Below are 21,739 nucleotides of genomic sequence, written 5' to 3'. Positions count from 1 at the left end.
TTTGTATGTCCGTATATCTGTCACCGTGGCAAGGGCCTGGGCAGTAGTTAACCCCACTCTAAATATATGACTACTAACCAGTGAAGGAAGAGTGGAATGGATGATAGAGAAGTAACCCATTGAAATGCGAGCTATGGGTTGGCAAATCAATATGGAATGGTCAACATGAGGAAAGTCAAGATTGGATTGAGAGCTCCTGGCTGGTTAGTGGGTAGACTCTTGATCTCAGGCTCCTGAGTTCAAGCTCCATGTTGGGCATGGAGCCTACTTAAAAAAAAATAGATATGCAAATCTCATCACTCCATAGGATACATATGCCACCCTGCCTAGGAATGAATGAAGCTTCTAACTTATGTCATTTTTCTCTAAACTTTTTTTTTAACTGAGCTATCCTTTACATATACAATTCAATTATATCATTTAAAACTGACAATACATAACATATTCAGAGCTAGTATGGTTGTCTATGAGTCCTCTGTCATCATTTATGCTCCCTGTGAGAGTAAATTCTCGGTTTGTAGAGATGATATTTCTATTTTTCTGATACAACTACATACACAGAGGTTGTTTATTAATTGCTTTGGGATGATGATTTGATGAAGATGAAAATGATAAGATACCAATCACTTTAATCAGTTTAAATAAATATAAATTTGGAGTAAATTTTGGAGGTTGGATTTGGGGAGGAGGGAAAGTCTAAAATCGGTATTTCTTAATAATGTCTTCTAAAAGTGGTGAGAATCTCCTAGGCATTCTTACCTCCTGCTGCTTGTTGTTATCGTCATATCCAACATGAGCAGTATATCTGTTGTTTATGCCTGCCCAGCACCCATTTTTTCTGGAAACAGCACCTATCTCTCCCATTCCAGAAACCATTGGTCTCCCCTTCTCAGAGCTCTTGCTTCAGACCTGAGGGAGTGAGTGGGCACAAGACTCAGGCATGGCCAATCAATTCAACATCTGCCTGAGGCATGTGACCTGAGCTGGGCCAATGGGAACTTCGCTAGGACCCTCACTCAGACTCCAGAAAGGAAGCACTCTCTCTCAGCTGAGATTTTAAGGCTGGTTGAATGCAAGCTTGCCAGCCATGAGCCCTCCTTACCATGACATGTGTGACCCCTTATGTGTGAATGAAGCCAACTCAGAGGGACGCCTTATGTGTGAATGAAGCCAACTCAGAGGGATGCCAAGCCAAGAATGGAGATGGATTCCTGATGGCATGGTTTGAGCACATGAATCCAGTTAGAGCTATCCCCTACTCTTTTTGGTTATGTGAGCCAATAAATCTCCTTTATACTTAGTCCAGTTTGAATTCAGTTTCAAAACTTGCAACTCAAAAAGCTTTGACTAATAGCACCACCATTATAATGGTTATCTGCAGCACCCACCCCTTCTTCCTGGAGCCAGAAGCAAAAGTCCACTTCCTGAAGCAGAACCTCAGATGACTGCGACAGTCAACTGAGTGAATACCCACAGGAAGTCCAGGGTGGCAGTGTGGGGTGTGGTGGTTGAGTGGGAGGCTTGGAGGTGCTTCTAGGGCAGAGGAAACACACACGCAGATAGCTACCATTGAGACACAGGCTCTACCTGCCTGTTCCTGGAGCACTCATCTGTCTTCTCTCCCAGGTCCAACTGCAAATACTTTGATAGACACAGATTTTTTTTTTTAAGACTTTATTTATTTATTTGAGAATCACTCTACTGGGTGCTTTGCAGGCACCCCGAGCCAATCAGGAACCACCATTCCTATTAAAGTTTCATATTTGCATGCAATCATTCCTTTAAACAGCCCAGGCTTTAAAATAATAATGCAATTCTAAGCTCTTGTCCCCAGGGCCTACTCAGTTTTGTGGGTGCAAATATTGCCACTGAAAATGGTCCAAAAATGTTATCCAAGATTTTCTGGCAAAAGTAGGGCCAGAAACTCAGGGAGAGAATCAGACTCTTTCACTCACTGTATTAGGTTAGGAGTAGTAAAAAGGGAAATAACAAACCCATTTCTTGTCAATCAAGACCATAAGCAAGGGCAGAGATTATGTTTCTTTCTGTTTGTCATTCCATTTTTTTTTCTCATTTTCAAGTTTATACTCTTTTTGTTTTTCAAAAAGGAAATAAACCAGCATATATATTTGTGAGTACAGAAAGGAAACCATTTTGCTAGGGAATGGTTTTCTGATAATATCTATATAAGAGGCTGAAGCTGTGAACATTCACCATGTCAGTATTGAGAAGCTATGCAGAGTATTACCATATGGAGTCACCACTTCACAGAGGCCCATGTGTCCCCTCACTAAACAGGCATGACTCCACATTCTGACTTCCCGTCATGGGTCTCCCTAGGAACTCTGCTGCACACAATGTAAAGATAAAACCTAACATTCTTTATTTATTTTTTTAAACCTAACACTCTTTAAAAAAAAAAAATCAAATCTTTAAGAAAAAAAAGGGGGGACACCTGACTGGCTCAGTGGGGCCAGCAACTCTTAATCTTGGGGTTGTGAGTTTGAGCCCCACATTGGGTGTAGAAATTACTTTTAAAAAACCTTTATAAAGAAAAAAACAAAACCTAACACTCTTGGGGGAAAATGAGATCTAAAAGGAACAATAATTTTTCAAAATAACCTGGGAAACATCAGGATGAGATGTTTCCATCAAGGAAGATGTTCTGGAAGCTCCTTTTTAAGTCACAGCACTTAACCATAAATCCTCAGGTGACAAGGTCAATCCTGGACGACCCAGCGGAAGGTTGTCTTTTTGCCATTAGAAGTTAGTTTTTGCCTCTGGTTTTCCATCGATCAAATCAAATCCCAGTTTTTCCAGGGGTTTTTGTGCCATCAGCCGCCTCTCCATTCTGCATTCTAAATAGTCTTTTGATTCATTTCTGCACAAAGCATTTTTGATTTTATTGTCAGGGAGATACTTGATGAATTTCTCTTTAAAGCTTTTACGTTCACCAAAGTGATCCAGTGGGAAGCTGCCCTTGTCTGGTGCTGTGGCTGGAAGCTCTTGTACCCAAAATTCATGGCTGTTGACCTCATTGTATTTTTTTTTTTTAATTAAACTCTATCCCTAACATGGGGCTCGAACTCACAACCCTAAGATCGAGAGTCACATGCTCTACCAACTAAGCCAGCCAGACGCCCTATCATTGTATTTGTAGTACCTGATGTAATAACATGATGCCCAGAAAAAGTATTTGTCGAACGACTGGCCAAATACAAAAATGAATGAACAAGCATGAAAAGTTTGGAAAGGAGGGTGCCTGGGTGGTTCAGTCAGTCAGTGAAGCGTCTGCCTTCAGCTCAGGTCATAATCCCAGGGTCTTGGGATCAAGCCCCGTGTCGGGCTCCCTGCTCAGTGGGGAGTCTGCTTCTCCCTCTACCCTTCCCTTCTGCTTGTGCTTTCTCTCTCTCTCTCTCAAATAAATAAATAAAATCTTTTAAAAAAAAAAAAAAGAAAGAAAGAAAAGCTTGGAAAGGAAAGACCAAGTGATGATCTCAGGGCCAGGATCAAATAATTACCTCTGAGTTATCCAGCCCTAGTTTTTGTACTGAAGCAGAGTACCTCTAAAGGGCCCCTTTTCCCTTATGAATCTTCTGCAGTTTTAACTGATGTTCATCATTTCTTCCTGCCCAGCGTCCACTCCCTTTTTCTACGAGGTCCCCAATTTCCTTTTGGGAAATCACCTCTCTTCATTTTGCACCCTCTTTTTGGGAGGGTGAATTTTGGAAAGCAACTCTCACCATGAAAGGTAAAAGAACCTTATCCTTCTGTTTGCCCCCCTTCAGCCCCTCCACATATGGACCCATGTGATCTAAACTCAGCCAATCAGATGCTCTCTCCTGGGACTTTAACTCTTGGGCAAGTGACCCAAGATGGTAAATGTGGTTGGAGCTCATTTCTTTTGGTGGTGGTATACTCATCAGAGAGTTTCTGCCATAAACCCTCCTGAGGCCCTTGCTGCCCAGCCCTCTGGAGATCCTCTTACTCCTGACTTTTTCTAAGCCCGGTCCTCCAGCCTTCAGCCATGTCACTGAGCTGCTAATAACCTTCCAATGAATGAACTTGTATCCATGCAACCAAGACCCCTGATGGGGCAGGCTGCCTGCTCCTGTGGCTAAATAGCCTGCTTTCTCTCACTTCATTTCTCTTCCTAGGCAGTCTTGCATGGCTCTTTAAAAATGCTATACTGGGGGTGCCTGGCTGGCCCAGTCGGTAAAGCAGGCAACTCTTGATCTCAGGGTCGTGAGTTCAAGCCCCACGTTGGCCACAGAGTTTACTTAAAAAAAATTTTTTTTAATGCTATATTGGAATACTTCAATACTCCTTCCAAGTGATTGTTATTTGTTCTATTCATTTCCAGGTTCTAGCTCCTTGTAGCAGACAACGATGAGGCTGTCCTTTCTTCTCTGCAGCAATTCCTCCTTCTGTGTAACTGATTCCTCACCTCCAACAGCTTGACCTTGTGCTTTGACCACGATGGATTGGGCGAGCATTAGACATCGTACCCTAAGCTGGGCCAATCAGATCTCTCCTTCCTGGGAATTTATAAATTTGACCTAGGGAATATGAAAGTAGTAGGTGGCTGAGAGCTAAACCTCACAAGTGGGTTGGTGCTAGGAGGATGGCCTATAATTTTCTGTTGCCAAGGATTGGGATTTTTGAGTCCCGACACTTCCCTATCTTGAGGAGCACTGCAATAATTTTGCCTTTCTTGATAAAGTTCTCTTTTTTTTTTTTTAAAGATTTTATTTGTTTATTTGACAGAGAGAGACACAGTGAGAGAGGGAACACAAGCAGGGGGAGTTGGAGAGGGAGAAGCAGGCTTCCCGCGGAGCAGGGAGCCCGATGCGGGGCTCGATCCCAGGACTCTGGGATCATGACCTGAGCTGAAGGCAGACGCTTAACGACTGAGCCACCCAGGTGCCCCTTGATAAAGTTTTCTAATATTGACCTATGTTAGCTGCAATCACAAGAATCTTTTTTTTAATTTTTTAAAAAGATTTTATTTATTTATTTGACAGAGAGAGACACAGCGAGAGAGGGAACACAAGCAGGGGGAGTGGGAGAGGGAGAAGCAGGCTTCCCGCTGAGCAGGGAGCCTGATGTGGGGCTCGATCCAGGACCCTGGGATCATGACCTGAGCCAAAGGCAGATGCTTAACTGACTGAGCCACCCAGGTGCCCCCAATCACAAGAATCTTAACACAGTCGCCATATGATAGAAGGCTCCTTGGAGGCAGGGCCAGATTTTCATTCATTTGTCCATGTGTTATTCATCAGACATTTATTGAGTATTTACTATGTGCTAGGTGCTAGGAACCCAAAGGTGAACTAGACAATCCCCTGACCTCAAGGAGCTTGTTCTCTGTCTAGTTGGGGGTATAAGTGTATTCATTCATTCATTCCTTCATTCATTTGACAAATAATTCATTTCCTCAACAAATGATTGACAGCACGTATTAACTATTATGTGACAGGCTCTGGTACTAAATGGTTTTCTTTTTTCATTCTCACAACTCTTTGATGTATGTTTCATTTTACAGACGAAGTAACTGAGTCACAGGGAAGGAAGTCAAGCAGCTTTGCCAAAGTCACAAGGCTTTTAAGTGCTAGAGCTAAGTCTCCAATCCTGTGTGGCCATGGAGCTCTTGCTCTGAACCACTCTGTAATCTCACTCTCAAAAAAAAAAAAAAAATCCCAAAGTAATGTGACACATGCTTGCTAACACAGGTGTGTATAAAGTTTACAGTGAAGAAAGAGACTAATTTTGTGAGGCGGTTAGAATTCAAGAAAGGTTTTACAGTTGAAATGGTTTGAGCAATCTTGAAGGAAGACTTGTAACCCCGGTGCCTAGCCCAGAACTTTGCGTGTGAACTCAGTAAAATGGTGATGAGGTGGCTTATGCATCTGGAAGGAGCTGTTGTCCTGTTTGCACAGAGCCTGGGGTGTTACCCACTGCCTTCTGCGGCATCCCTTTTGTGATTTAGCAATGGTGTGCAAGGGTATCAGATCATTTGTGTATTATATCATTGATGCTCACAAAAACCCTGTGAGGTAAGTAGTACAGGTATTAATTTTGTAAGATGGGTGAGGAAACCAAGGCTGATGTTGCATGACTCATCCAAGACCACACATGGTGAGTAAGTGGCAGAACAAGACAAGGACCTGTGTCCTGCCCTCCAGAGAGAGGGACTGGCTAACAGGATTCCTCTAATCTAGTCACGGTCCTCACTCCTAGGCTCTAATTTAAGGCTTTGCGCTTTCCAGCCTCTGTACCTGAGCTTCTGAAGGTTCCCTCTCCTGGGAACACCCTCCCCTTACCTCTCATCCCCAGTTCTGCAAATACTGCTCATCCTTCAAGATTAAGCTCATCCTACATCTTCTTCCCAAGTCTTTTCCAAATTCCAAATTGGAAAGCTTCAATTAAATCCCTTAGCCCTGTTTCCAACCAGATTCTTGCCCTGAAAAAGTTTTTGTATGGAAAGTCTAGATTTGTCACTGTAGTCCAGCCTTCCTCATCAGAACTCCAGCCTTCTGTAGGCCTTTTATTGCTGTTTGTGTTATACATGTACACCTTTTCTCTCACTAGAATGTAAGCACCACGTGCTGCAAGCCACATGTTTTTCTTTTAGCCTTATACTTCTATCACAAACTTATGTTCTTTAGGATCATAGTGTTTATTGACTCAAAGAAGATACCTGCTCTGTCCACCTGCTGTTAGATTGTTCAGCTCCTAAACCAGGAAAAACTGATAGTTGTCAATCCCTTTCCTAAAGAACTAAATTCTTTATGGGTAACCAAAAGTCTCTTGTTATGATGTAGATCCATTTCCTTTCTAACTCCTATGGGAAGATAGAACTCAAGGGGTGCAAAATAATATTTATTATGCTCCTACCATGGGCCAGGCATTATGATAGGTGCACAATGTTTATTAACGTATTTCTTGCAATGAGCCTATGAGACAGAAAGTATTAACTCTATTTTAGAGAATTTGGCTCCCGAAGTGGCTAAATACTCAAGGTTTAGCTTTCAGTTATTGGCAGAGTTGGAATGAGACCAGGTTTCCTGACTCTTAAGGAGGTATTCTTTAAAGGAAATTGTACAGAAAACCCTGATTAGGGGCACATGTGAAGGGCAAAGAGACATCCGAATTATTAAGAAATGTGTTAATGTACGCAGCATACTGAAGAATGGTGAGAGAATGCTGAAAATGCTATCCTATAGATACCCACATAGGAATTCGCTGATTAAATCAAGGAGCCCTGTCTCCGCCTGGGATTCACATCCCAGAACTTCCCCGGAGCCAAAGGCAGAGAGGGCGCCACCTGTCCAAGAGAACCCGGGAGCCTGCTCTGGACACTAGGGCTCAGCCCCTTCCTTTCCTCACTTTCTAATTGGCCTACTTCTTCCTGGGCCCCGCCTCCTCTGCGTGGACCAAGAAGCCGCCAAACCCTACCCAGGCCCCTCCTCGACACCAGCGAGCCGCCTTTGCTGTCGCCCGTGATTGGCCAGACAGCAGCATGGGGTCCGCCTCCTCCTCCTCCAGATTGGCCAGCAGTCCTCAGGCTCATGTCCCTCCTGTCCGACCCCGCCCCGTTTCCCCTTGGCCGCCGGGCCTTGGGCGAGCCACCGCCTCCGCGGGAGTGGGCCCCGCCCCTTGTGACGGCCAGGCCGGTAATTGGCGGCGGCGTGCAGCCATTTCCGGTTTCGGGGAGGTGGGTGGCGTGCGGAGCGGGACTGGAGCCGCCGCCGCCTGGGCTGCCGCCTACAGAACCTGCCTTGCGCCTGGTGCTGTCGGGACGATGCGGCCGGGGCCCGGAGGCTGCTGCTGCCGTCGCCCGGTGCGGGCGAACGGCTGCGTGGCGAACGGGGAAGTGCGGAACGGGTACGTGAGGAGCAGCGCTGCTGTCGCCGCAGCCGCCGCCGGCCAGGTATGGTGGGACCGGGCGGCCGGGCTGAGCCGGAGGTGGCGGGCCGGGACCCCGCGAGCTGAGCCCGTGCGGAGCCGGCAGAGGGGCGGCCGGGCGGGGCGAGGTCGCAGTGACCGTCCGCGGGGGCGGGCGCCGGGCACGGCTCAGGTGTGCTGGCGGCGGTGTCCTGGCGCTGACCGGGCCTGCCCCAAGCGGGAGGCTCAAGGGCGGCGTAGGGACTCCCTCGTGTCTCCGCGTCTGAGGTCTTCCTCCTTTCCTTCGGAGGTTTGGGCTCTGGCTCAGAAAGTCCGAGTACCTTCCTCCCCCTGATCTGGCCAGAAATATGGGCTGGTCCCCGGGGAAGCAGGGAGTGACCCCGCGGACCCCGGGAGGATCCACTCGAGGGCTGTTGGTTCTTTCTCTCGAGGCTCCCTCCTCATGTCCTCGAGGTGGTTGCTTCCTCTTAGAGTCCTGAAACCCTCCAAGGAAAACAGTCCTCGGGGTCCTCAGGAGGCAAAGAAAGTTAGGAGGTGGTACCAGGCGGAAACACACCCAAGTCTCTTCCTACCACGTACCTACCCCTTCTGCAAACAGGGCACTGGACCACACATCTGGCAGTGAACCTGGGCTGGTGCCTCACTAGCGTTATGCTCTTACCCTGTGGTGAGACCCCATCCCGGGCTCCAGGTTGAGTTAGGTGGGCCCTGTGAGCAAGAGTGCTATCGCACAAGGGGCTTGTTGAACCCAGGTGGTGACTTGTGATGAGTCTTCATACGAGTTAACCAAGGCTGAATCACCAACCAAGTCCAGGGAGTTCTGAAATATTTTGAAAAAGTTTTGAATTGAAGACAGTAATTAGTAACAGCCTTCCAATTCTCTGGATTGACAGATTCTCCTGAAATGTATTTTTAAAGACGGGCTGGTTAAAAAGATTGAAAGATCAGTATTGCTGGAAGAGTGTTGTGAAATTTGCAATTGACTTTCATGCTTATAAATCCCGTTTAGATATTAAGGAAAACGTTTTCTTGCCCCAAAGTCATCTGTTCCCAATAGCAGTAGTGTGACTATTGTGATTTAATTTGGCTTTGATACAGATACCTAGCAGCCTCCTCCCCCAGTCAGTAGATGGGATAGATAGGCCTGTTAGTGTTTGGTGTGAAACAGAAAATAAAGCATTCCTCCGAGTCATGTTGACATAGCAAGGCTATGAGAGTTGGGAAAACACATAAAAGAGCCTTGACCTTCCCTGAAGGTGGAAGGCACCATAATGCACATATTCCAAAGATTTATCTTCATTTTTGGCTGTGTAAGGGTTTTTTTAGCAACATAAATGGTTAATAAGACAAAATTGCGGTGGTAGAGAATGTAACAGAGAAACCTGATTGGTGGGAGTTAGAAAATACATTGCAGATGGAGTGGATTATGATCTTTTAAGAGGGAAAAGGAAGTCAAGAGAAAGGTGTTAAGAGGCGTTTTGTGTTTAGGTGCTCTTTTCACTTAACATAGGAATTATGTTCTGATTTAATAATAAATTTCTCCCATAATCTCTAATAATCTAGCATTTGTAGGTATGATATTTTTTCAGAGGTTGCCAACCAATAGTAAAATGAAGACATACCAAGTTGCTAAAGTGAAATTTAAAAATCTGTATGACTCTAACATCTGGCTTTTTCTAGTATATTTTAGTGAAAAATTCCACTCAAGGCACTATGGTGGCATCTGGAAGACTGGTCTACTGGAATGCCTGAAAAAAGTGGTTAGGGCTCCAGTATCCCTTCTAGAAAACTCTTTGTCACAAGTGTTTTTAAAACAAAGACTTTAGGGATATAGCTTTGTACATGAATATGAGCAATATTATCTATTAGTTTTTGTTTTTTTTATTTTCTTAAGCAAAAGAGAGGCTTTTGGTAACTTCATGGGAGCAAGAGTTTCTTTAAAATAATTTAAATTGTTTTTGTTTCAATTAAAGTGATAGTGCACCAACCCCTATTTATTTCCCCCTACTTTCTGGGGGAAATGTTGCCAATTATGCCATAAAAATACACATAAGATGTTAAGTGTGCAGGTGTGTGTCATCTTTTAACTAAAATACAAATTTAGAGTTTTTAAACCCGGGATATACATTCATTTCCTCACATATCCCAACATTTGTCTTTTAATGAACAGGAGAGAAGTTAGAAACTTCTAGGATTCTTTTACACTCTCAAGAGTTTCAGTGTTTGAAGGGATGAATATATGTGCTTGCCCTTTGTTAGATTTGGGTTTAGAGTTTGAGTAAATTGATCCTGTGGTAGAAAGGGCATATAAAACAAACATTTCTGTTTGTTTTTGTTTTCTGATTTTTTTCTCCAATTTTTTTCTTATTGTGGTAAAACACACATAACATAAAATTTACCATCTTATCCATTTGTAAGCCTAAAATTAAGTACCATTAAATGCATTCCTCATGTTGTGCAACCATCACCACCATCCACTGCCATAACTTTTTTCATCTTGTAGAACTGAAACTCTGTACCCATTAAACAGTAACTCCCCATTCTCTCCTCCCAGTCCTTGGCAACCACCATTCTGCTTTCTTTCTCTATGAATTTGACTGCTGTAAGTACCTCAGATAAATGAAATCATACTATATTTTTCTTTTTGTGTCTGGCTTATTTCATGTAGCATAATGTCCTCATGGTTCATCCATGTAGCAGTGTGCATCAGAATTTCCTTCTCCCCCCCCCCTTTTTTTTTAAGATTTTATTTATTAGAGAGAGAGAATGAGCGAGCATGAGCAGGGGGCAGGGACAGAGGGAGAGGGAGAAGCAGACTCCTGCTGAGCAGGGAGCCCAGTGTGGGATTCAATCCCACGACCCTGGGATCATGACCTGAAGGCAGACGCTTAACCGACTGAGCCACCCAAGTGCCCCCAAATTTCCTTCCTTTTTAAGGCTGAATAATATTCCTTTGCAACATACCACATTTTGCTTAGCTATTTATTTGTCAGTGGACACTTGGGTTGCTTTCAGGGTTTAGGTATTGTGAATAATGCTGCTTTGAACATGGGTGTACAAATATCTCTTCAAGACCCTGCTTTCAGTTTTCTTGGGTATATACCCAGAAGTGGAATTGCTGGATCACATGATAATTCTATTTTTAATTTTTTGAGGAAATGCCACACTGTTTTCCACAGCAGCTACACCATTTTACATTCCCATCAACAGTGCACAAGGCTTCCTATTTCTCCACATCCTCACCAACAATTGTTATTTTCTGTTTGTTTGGGTTTTTTTTGCATAGTAGCTGTGAGATAATAGGGGGAAAGTATGCATATATGTTTCTGCTTCTAGTTCCTGGCACAGAACTCCTAAAACTTGTGTAATTTCCTAAGTGATAGGAATACTAGGAGCATCTTTTGTTCTAATATTTAGTCTTTGACCCTTATTCCTGACAGACAGTTCCTAAATCCCTTGGAATTTCCCTGGTGATAGCTGTGTCTTTTGTTCTAATGAGCTGACTCTGGGTGGGCTCCTGGATGGGGGCTGCTCTCCAGAAAGACCAAGCCATGATTAGAAGCTTGGAATTTTCAGCCCCTCCCCACATTCTCCAGAGAGGAGGTTAAGGGGCTGGAAATGAAGTTAATGATTGCTCATGCCGATGTGGTGAAGCTTCCATAAAAATCCCCAAAGTACCAGGTTGAGAGAGCTTCCGGGTTGCTGAACATGTGGAGATGCTAGGAGAGTGGCGTGCCCCTTCCCACACACCTTCCCCCCTGTGCACCTCTTCCATCTGGATGTTCATCTGTATCCTTTATCATATCTTTTTATAATAAACTCGGAAACAGTAGGTAAACAGTTTTCCTGAGTTCCGTGAGCCATTATAGCAAATTATCAACCAGAGGAGGAAGTGGTGGGAACCTGATTTATAGCTTATGGGTTAGAAGCACAGGGGACAACCTGGAGTTGCGACAGGCATCTGAGGCGGGGGTGGGGCAGGGAGCAGACTCCTGGGACCAAGTCCTTCACTTGAGGGATCTGACACTCTCAGGTGTCAGAAGTGCTGTGAGGGTGGGTAGCTCTGTGAGAGTGGAGGAGAAGCATCGCAGGAGTATTGGGTTTTGTTTTTACGGCAGCCATGGGTAGACATTACTGTTTTTTAAGGATGACAGTAGACACAGAGCTGTCACAAGGAAGAGGAGCAATAAAGCAGTAATTTTTCCTCCCTTGCCATTCAGAGAGGAGAGGGGAGGAGGGTCAGCCTTTATTTGAGGTAAAGGGCGGCAGTTAGCACTAGGGAAACTGAAAGAGAATTGGAAGCTTTGGCAAAATTAGAGCTGGAAGAAACCTTTAGGGGTTTACGTAATTCAGTCCCTTTATCTTTTTGTAGGACTTTATTAAAACTAATCTTGATAGATAATTCTATCCTATTTTTAAAGACCTCTAGAGGATTTGCAGGAAATTTTTTCAGCAGCATGTTGCAGCGTTCAGTGATTTTAATTACAAGAGTCTTTTACTGTGGATTTAACGTTTGATTAAATAAGTGCCATATTTTGGTTGCACCTGAAATACAATACTGTCTGTTTTTACTTTTAGAGCTCCTTGTTTACAGCACTTTTTTTTAGATCTTCCATTTCTTTATAGAACTTTTGAGATTTAGACATGCATTTTACCTTCCTTAATTAGTTAACAAGTATTGAAGGAAAGAAACTATCTGCCTTTGAGACTGTTTTGAGCCTAACATTCTTCCCTTTAGAAGTAGTTTTAATGAGATATTAGAAGGATGACAGCCTTCTAGCTGCCAAAATAGGTAAGATTCTAAGGAGGACTTGGGGCACAAGTCAAGTTCTTTAGGACAAGCAAAGTTGAAAGAACAAAGAGCTTAGTACTGCTACTTAGAAGGAGGCAAATGAATAATGAAGGGTGGTTTACTAAATAGCTACTAGCTTTTGTTTCCACTGACAGGAAACAGTAACTGAAAAGTTAGTTATGAGACGAGAATGGGAGGAGTATCTAGAATGGCCTGGATACCTGTTCAAGTTTTGAAGACCTGGTGAGACATCCGAAGACCTCAAGGCTTTGCAAAAATAATACTGTAACTACAGCTGTGGGACTAGATTTTTGTTTTGAATGCTTTTTGTCTTGAGAACATTTCAAATCTTACGGGGCTGGATCTGAAAGATTCCAGAGTCATTTGAGGTACTCAGGAATTCTTTTTTTTTTTTTTTTTTTAAGATTTTATTTATTTATTTGACAGAGAGAGAGCAGGAGAGCACAAGCAGTGGGAGCGGCAGAGGGAGAGGGAGAAGCAGGCCCCCTGCTCAGCAGGGAGCCCGAAGCGGGGCTTGATCCCAGGACCCTGGGATCATGACCGGAGCCGAAGGCAGTCGCTTAACCAACTGAGCCACCCAGGCGCCCCTCAGGAATTCTTTTTAATAAAAATTCTTGGTAAATGAGACAAGTATTTAATATATAAACCTCTGTGTTCTTAAGATCATCTTTTAAAACTTGCATATTCAGAGAAAGCAGACTTGCCCACTTTTTAGGGTTGGCGTAGGTGCCCTAGAAACTTCATAGTGCTTTGGGCAAGATAGTTAATTGGTTGAGATTCAATTAGATTCAATTTTTGAAAGAAAGAAGTAGTGTTTATTGGCAGAATGGGCAATTGAGAGGGATGGGTAGAGACTGCGTTTGCATTCTGAGTGGGTGTGCCTTACTTGATTAAATACATGGTTTGTGGCCTCAAAAGTCAGTTGCCTTCTGAATAGCTTCTAATATAATTTGTAGTTTGTGACTGATTAAGCAAGTAAGTCCTTGCTCTTCACACATTTAATGTCAGAAAATTTATCTTAACTTTTGTTGCCTTTAGGGCTACCTTTAAGACCCATTATAAAGGTTAAGGTTGCTATTTTTCCATTTGTTTTAAAATATTTTGCTTCTGATTATAGAAATAATACATGTGTACTATAGTACCCTAAATGATTGTGATAAACCCTGGTGTTGGGGGTTAATTTTTTTAATGTGGTCTGTTTTACCAGTCTCCTGCTTTCTGATAATTTCTAAGTATAGTGAAATATGCAGTTGTACTGAGACTATGGGTATGATCCAGCCTTACTCCAAATAACACATATTGAGGTTGGGGAAAGTATTCAACAATTTTTGTAATCTGGGAAGTTTAGAAACTATTGTGTAGATAAAGTACTGACATCTCACATGTGAAGGTTTTGACTTATTCTAAATAAGCCTGTTGATGCCCTTTCAGCAAACATCTGAGATTTTACTGCAGTAGTCCCCTTTATCTGCAGGGCATATGTTCCAAGACCACCAGTGGATGCCTGAACCCACTGTATATAGTGGATAGTACCAAACCCTGTGTATACTATTTTTTTTCTATGCATACATACCCATGATAAAGGTTAATTTATAAATTAGGCACAGTAAGAGAGTAACAACAATAACTAATAATAAAATAGAAAATTATAACAACATGCTGTAATAAAAGTCATGTGAATGTGGTCTCTCTCAAAATACCTTGTACTATACTTAACCCTTCTTGTGATGATGTGAGATGGTAATATGCCTACATGGTGAGATGAAGTGAGGGGAATGATGTAGGCACTGTAACACAGCATTAAGCCTACTGTTTAGCTTTTGATGATTATGTCAGAAGGAGGATCATCAGCTTTCAGATTGTGGTTGACCATGGGTAACTGAACACGTGGACATTGGGAGGGACTACTATATTTGCACTGTGCCTAGTATGTAATAGGAACTCAGGAAATCTCAGTTGAAGGAATGGATGGGTGATCGTTGAAGCCGTGCAAGTTGGTGAAGCAGATAGAAGATGGCATTAAGCAAGAAGAGGAAGCACGAAGGATGTAATATTGGGGAATCATAATGTTACTGGAAGACACACACACTGCTGAGGAAGGTTGATTGTTGTTGTTGTTTTTTTTTAAGATTTTGTTTATTTTTTTGAGAGAGAATGAGAGAGAGAGAGAGCACATGAGAGGGGGGAGGGTCAGCAGGAGAAGCCTACTCCCTGTGAGCAGGGAGCCTGATGCGGGACTCCATCCCGGGACTCCAGGATTATGACCTGAGCCAAAGGCAGCCGCTTAACCGACTGAGCCACCCAGGCGCCCCAGGAAGGTTGATTGTGAGAGAACAGAAGCATTAGGAAGTGGTATGAGAAAGCCCTAGGAAAGGAAGGCTGTTTGAATTAGAGAGGGGTAAGCAACATCTTGGTGGCGGGAAACCAAAGATGTAATTATAATAGGTACCCTTTACTGTGACCAGGACCTCCCCCAGCTTCTTCACCCATCTGATCTTCACAAGGGCCTTGCAGGGCAAATATTATCACCAGGTTCTAAATAAGACAATTCCAGACCATTTAAATAACTGTCCCAGTTAGTTAGTTGGTAGAGCCTGGTTTATCTTACTCTATTAAGCCACTGAATTTGGCAGTTCAAAAATTACTGGTAACATTTGAGGAGTTTAAATTAGATATGCCACAAGCTATTCCACACTCTGAACATATATTTCCAGAAGTGTCCTCTTTGTTCCACAAGCAACTTTGGAAAAGTAGGGAGTCCACATTTTTTCTTGCAATCAGGATAAATTCCCTACTTTTTGTCGATAAGTATCTCCTATGGAATGGACTGAAGAGTGCTTCCAAAGCTCGCTGGAAAACAAACATTGACATTACGATCTTCCTGTTTGAAAACTCAAAAATGGAGACGCCCACATATATATGCCCTGGCACTTGTTCAGTTCAGTGGCATCCCGTGCACTCGGGCAGCGAGGTTCTGGCCCGGAGTTACCATTCTCCCTTGCCACCCACACCTCCTCTGTAGCGCTTCCCGATCTCCAGATAAGCTTCGTGGTGTAACAGTCGGCTGCACCGTCAGGAGATCTGAGCATGAGTGCCGCTCTGCCACAGATTCTGCTCCTTGATCGGAGCTCTCTTCCACCTCTGACTTGTTCTGGGCCTGTGAGCCCACGCCCTCCCCGCTGGTTCTGGAGTGGACACCACCTGAGGGACAACCTGGTTCGCATCAATTTCCCCTCTCTGCGGATAATCTCTGATACATGGGGGTAGGCCCCTGGTGGTCACTTCTGTGCAGTATGACTGTATTCCTGGGTCCTAACTTACTGACACCTAGGCCAAAATGAACCTAACAACCCTCTCTCATGGGGATTTACGATTTCAACAGGTTAAGAGCTTGAAGGGCACTAGACCTCCAACATCCTGGAGAAAAGCTCCGTGAACTCCTGCTGCTGAGGTCCCAAGTGCTGTGCTATTTCCTGCCTGACTTCTCTGAGTTATTCATCAGTTCTACCTTACTCCCTCCTTTTATTTATTTTTTGCATGCCTATCATCCTTGCAATAAATCACCTTTTTGTTTAGATAGAGTCAGTTTCTGTTGCTATCAACTGAAAAAAATGTATTTATTTTTTATTTTTTGTTTAAAGATTTTATTTATTTATTTGAGAGAGACAGAGTGAGTACAAGCTGGGGGGGGGGGGAGAGAGACAAGCAGACTCCCTGCTGAGGTCGGAGCGGAGAGCGTAGGGCTCCATCCCAGGACCCTGAGATCATGACCTGAGCTGAAGTCAGCCGCTTAACCAACTGAGCCACCCAGGTGCCCCTTAACTGAAAGAAATCTAACAGATACATATTCCATATTCCATGTTAAAATCTCTTAGAACTTCTTTTGTACACTTATCGACTGGGTATTTATATGTTAACAGAGCCTACAGACTTTTAGAGTTTCAGTAAAATTTTTAAATATGTCTCTCAACTGTCAATTTTGTGCACTTGGAATATTGTTCACTCTTTATCTAAGATAAGGGATACCTGGTTCAAAATTATGAGGTATTGAAGCACATGAGATTCTCATTGCCTGCTATAACTAAACTGTTTCCAGGTTCTCATTAATACACATGAAGATAGACCAAAAAAGGAAAACAAAAAAATCTGAACTAGTATTTTTAAAAAGGGCAACAGGAGACCACAGATCAAAATTCAGACAATATTTGTCTGCTAACTTTGCCTAACTGCGGAGAACGTGCTCATAACCAGTAAACAAGACTCTTTCATGGTTGAAAAATCATAAACCAAAGGGGATGTAATAGATTATTTAATACAAGAGTTTAAGAAAATTGACTATTTAGGAAAAAACCCTCTGATGAGCGCTTCTCCTCACACCATACTATGCCAGAGAGGGCAAACTGGCTCCCTGTGGATATTCTCCCTATCTCCCCTTTAGTAATAGAACCCCTCAGTTTTAGCTGGGTCCATGGCCACCTAGCTACAGTCTACATTTCCCAGTCTCTCCAGCAGCTAGGTAGCCATGTGATGAAATTCTGTCCAAAGAGGAAATGGGGACAGGTACCAGGCCTTTAAAACAGCAATTGCTCTCCTTCCACTTTTCTTTCTCTCTGCCAGTGGCTTGGAATGGAGATGTGGTTGAGACTGAGATGCAAATACAACATCCTAAAAGATTACAGAACAACAAAGAAGATAGCTCATAATCTACCTACCGAGTGCTACCAGTCTACCTTCAGACTTTATGGAGAGAAATAATTTCTATACTGTTTGAACACCTTTATTTTTATGTCATATTTACAACAAGAAAAACAAAAAAATTAAAAACGCTTCTAGGTTAAAATTCATAGGTAGAGGCAAGCCATCAATTTCACAGAACAACTAGATAAAACAACATAGATTACTTAAGAAGTAGTTTTAACGACAATGAAGAACTGTCTTCCATGCAAAGCAAAAAGGGCAAGATACACTAAAATTCCAGAGAAGGAAGAACCTTTCCTTAGTGAGCTGAAATTGCTAGTCATTTTCTCTCCTGGTGGTATTTGCAGAATGTGAGCATGAATGATCATAACTGGGCTTGCCATAGGCAGAAGAACTCTGCCAAGAGAAAGAAAAACCAGTGGAGCTTATGACAGCTCTATAGGATGATGTGACAGACTAAATTCTAGCACAGCCCCAGCTGCATGGCCAGTTTTCTGCACAGGACACTTACCAAGTGCTAGAAAAGCTGGAGAGCTGGACTAGAAAGGTGACTTGAAATCAACCACAATCTTAAAATGCTTAGGAGATAAAGTCATACTAGAGGGAGGGGCTTGCAACAAACACACAATGGATCCTATCCTTAGACAATGCTCCCCAGAGTGGACTGAATCTACCCAAAGCTTTAGCCCAGCTCCACCCAGCTCCATTCCTGATTAGATGGCAGGTGCTCAGCCCCACACAATACCTAAGAGCGCAAAAGATGAAAAGAACATGGACTTGCATCTCTGCAGGTCCGTTATGTCCAGCAATCAATCAAAAATGTCTGCTTTCCCAGGGGGCAGGGTGGGAATGTGGGCATGACTGAAGGAGAGAGAAGGCAGAGGACACAGCATTCTACACATTCCCTCTCACCGCTGCAGTACCGCCAGCCCTGGAAAATCCCTTAGGGCTTGACCCCTCCCTCCCTTTAATTTCACGTGCCCAGAAATGGACATTCCTCCTGTTTAATTTTTTAACATTTCAAAACTGCACAAATAACTTTCAGACATCAAAGCCACTTCTAGGAACCCAGAGCTCCCTTTCTACCAAGGAGCTCAAAATTAGCATAATCATCTCATTCTTTTCAACAAATATTTCCTCTCTATATGTCAAGGACTGTACTCTGTACTGGAAAATATAAAGAGGAGATAATCCGGGGTGCCTCGCTGGCTAGGTCAGTGGAGTGTATGACTCTTGATCTCGAGGTTGTGAGTTCGAGCCCCACATTGGGTGTAGAGATTACTGAAAAATAAAATCTTTTTTTAAAAAAAAGGAGATTAAAAAAATAGGAGATAATCCTAGTATTCAAGAATTCTTCAGGTTTTTTTTTTTTTCCAAAAAAGGATACAAAGATCAGCATGGTTTTTGAGATTAAAAAAGAATAAGGAAACTATTTTAAAGAATACTGTCAAAGGGATTTATATTTAAATATGCAGGATAAAAAATACAGAAAAAGTGAGAAACATTTCTTTCACAAGTGATTCCCACTCTTCCTCTTCACATAACTAAGTGACAACATCAAAGAAAGGAGATTAAGCCAAGTGTCCAGTCATAAAACTAAATTCAAAGTTGGGATTAGAATCCAAGTCTTTACATTTTCCATTTATTGCCATTTCTTGTCATATTTCCGAGATTTTCTATGAATCGTTTTCCTTTAATGATTTCAGAAATACTACAACTTAGTCTGATTGTTTTAAAATCATCAGTGGCTTGGGTGCCTTGATGGCTCAGATGGTTAAGCGTCTGCCTTCGGCTCAGGTCATGATCTCAGGGTCCTGGGATCGAGTTCCGCATCGGGCTCCTTGCTTAGCAGGGAACCTACTTCTCCCTCTGCCTGCCACTCCCCCTGCTTGTACTCTCCCTCTCTCTCTGGCAAATAGATAAATAAAATCTTTAAAAAAAAAAAAAAATCAGTGGCTTAATATTAGAATTTCACTTTAAACTCACCCCTTGTGCTCCTTTTTGCTCTTCATATAGAATTAGCTAATTTTGCTGTTCATATTACTAGCTATACTTGGATTGAGATAAGTAGTTATATGAGCTTCCTCTGTTAAAAAAATGTCTGGGACGCCTGGGTGGCTCAGTTGGTTAAGCGGCTGCCTTTGGCTCAGGTCATCATCCCAGGGTCCTGGGGTCGAGTCCCGCATCAGGCTCCTTGCTCAGTGGGGAACCTGCTTCTCCCTCTGCCTGCCACTCCCCCTGCTTGCCACTCCCCCTGCTTGTGCTCTCTCTCTGACAAATAAATAAATAAAATCTTAAAAAAAAAAAAATCTCTGTCTTTAAAACCAGAACACTAACTTTGCTGTCCTAGAAATAATCTGCTTCCTTCGCCTCTATATACAAGCCAAGCGTGTACAGGAGGCAATTAGGTACTATCCTTTAGCAAGTACAGCAGAGCTTTCGGACAGGTGGCTCTATTACAGTCCAGTCGGTGATCACAGGCCAGGTTTCTCAGCCCAGCCTCATGGCATTTTCAAATCAAGGTGAGAACGGGAGAAATGGCAGGAAGTCTGTGCTGACAGGTTTCCTTTCTCTAAGGGAAGCACTAAGCATCACCTCACAGCTTAGACCCCTCATAAGACAATGGGAGTGGGTGCTACAGAAGTCCCACTACTGGCCACGCCGCCCCTTAGGAAGAGCTCATGGAAAGGCAATTATAGAGTGGGTCAGGGCCATTTCCAGACCACTGGACCATCATCGGCCTGTTCTTATTCCTCCTCACAAGCTGTCACCACTACCAGGAGCGCTCAGTAAGCCCCTACAGACTTTAACCACCTGCAAGCCCGAAACGCTAAAAAGTGCGCTATGGGTGTCTTTACCACAACCTGTTTCTTGTGTATGTTTACATTATTTTGGGAAAGTGTTTTTTGTCAGCAAGTATATATGAAATAGCATACTGTAATTAATACAAAAAAAGATAAAAGTCTACTCAACATGTAGTTTTATCAAAACTTAACAATTAGCTTATAGGCTTAGATCTTATTTTTTCCCACTAAATAAAACACGAAAGTTATCATTCATTCTTTCATTTATTCCACTGATACTTACTGAGCCTCTACTACGAGCTAAGCATGATCTGAGCACTAGAATACAGTACCATACACTCCAGAGGGAAAGGTGGACAATAAATAATCAAGTAGATACATAATAAAGTACCAGGCAGTTTGTAAGTTCTATAACCAGGAAAAAAAAAATCATGGCAAGAGGAAAGCATTTTAGACGAGGTGGTCAAGGATAACCTCTCTGAAGGAGGTAAGGGGTAAGCAAAATCTACACGGAGGTGGGGAGAAAACTAAGAAAAGTTTTCCAGGCTGAGCTAACATGAGGACACAAGCCCTGGAGTAGGCGCACTCCATGTGTTTGGGGAAGGACAGAAAGGCCTGCTTGGCTGGAGGGCAGTGACCTGGCAGGACATGAAGTCAGAAGAGTGTGAGAGCCAGATGATACAGGGCCTTGTAAACCAACAGAAACTGTCTTTGTTGTCAGCGATAAGAAGTTCTCCGGAGAGCGTCATGCTCTGACTTATGTTTAAGCAGTTCCCCAATCCTTTTAAGAAGTTTGTCCTGGGGAAGTGCTATTTCCTTTTTTCCCCAAAAGTATAAAAGCTACCCTCAATTTGGTGTTTATCATTTCCATGCATTTAAAAAATACCTTTCCTTTCAAAAAATAAATACCTTTCTTATATAAATACATAGCCATAAACAATATAGTATTGCCCTGCATGTTTTTAATCCTTACATACGTATCATACTGTATGTATCTTTCTGCAACTTTTGTTTAACAATATGTGTCTGAGATTTGCCCATGTCTGTAATATAGATCTCGATTCATCTTTTCAGTGCTGTATTCAGTGTATCAATATGCCATAGCAGTTTTCTTGTTTGTTGTGGGGGTGGGGATGGGTGGGTAAGTCATTCTCCTACTAAGGAAAAGCTAGGTTACTTCCAATTTTTTGTTCTTATGTTTTTACAGTAAACTTTCTTAAATATGTCTCCTTGTGCCATGAGCAGAATTTCTTCAGAAAACCATGTGTTGTAGTTGAATTGATTCCCCCAAAAGTAATATGTTGAAGTCCTAACGCCCAATACCTCACACATTACATGTGCATTAGGTTGATATAAAAATGTTCTTTCTTAGTTTGAAATGTTCAAAATGTTCAGTACTTCAAAAATGTTTGAAAACCTCAGTTGTTGTATATACCCAGAGACAAACTTAATAGGGTAGTCATTAGGAATGTGTATCTCAACTTTTGTAGAATTGCCAAATTGTTCTCCAAGGCAG

The 21,739-nt window shown here is 42.8% G+C and overlaps 1 protein-coding gene and 1 pseudogene across 1 annotated transcript in view; one reads left to right on the top strand and one right to left on the bottom strand.

Moving 5' to 3' along the window:
- Window positions 1–2,760: 2,760 nt before the first annotated feature.
- On the bottom strand, window positions 2,761–3,038 carry LOC118530744 (cytochrome c oxidase assembly protein COX19 pseudogene; annotated as a pseudogene).
- A 4,668-nt stretch (window positions 3,039–7,706) lies between these two features.
- Window positions 7,707–21,739, top strand: part of SPTLC2 (serine palmitoyltransferase long chain base subunit 2) — a 106,856-nt gene continuing 92,823 nt past the window's right edge. Inside the window, exon 1 of the mRNA XM_078054019.1 lies at window positions 7,707–7,933. Within this exon, the coding sequence (XP_077910145.1) occupies window positions 7,805–7,933 (129 nt within the window). The 5' untranslated portion in view covers window positions 7,707–7,804. The remainder of the gene's footprint in view (window positions 7,934–21,739) is intronic.

This window comes from Halichoerus grypus, chromosome 8, assembly GCF_964656455.1.
Source record: "Halichoerus grypus chromosome 8, mHalGry1.hap1.1, whole genome shotgun sequence".
Classification (NCBI taxonomy): domain Eukaryota; kingdom Metazoa; phylum Chordata; class Mammalia; order Carnivora; family Phocidae; genus Halichoerus; species Halichoerus grypus.
This window is presented reverse-complemented; position numbering and strand designations above follow the sequence as displayed.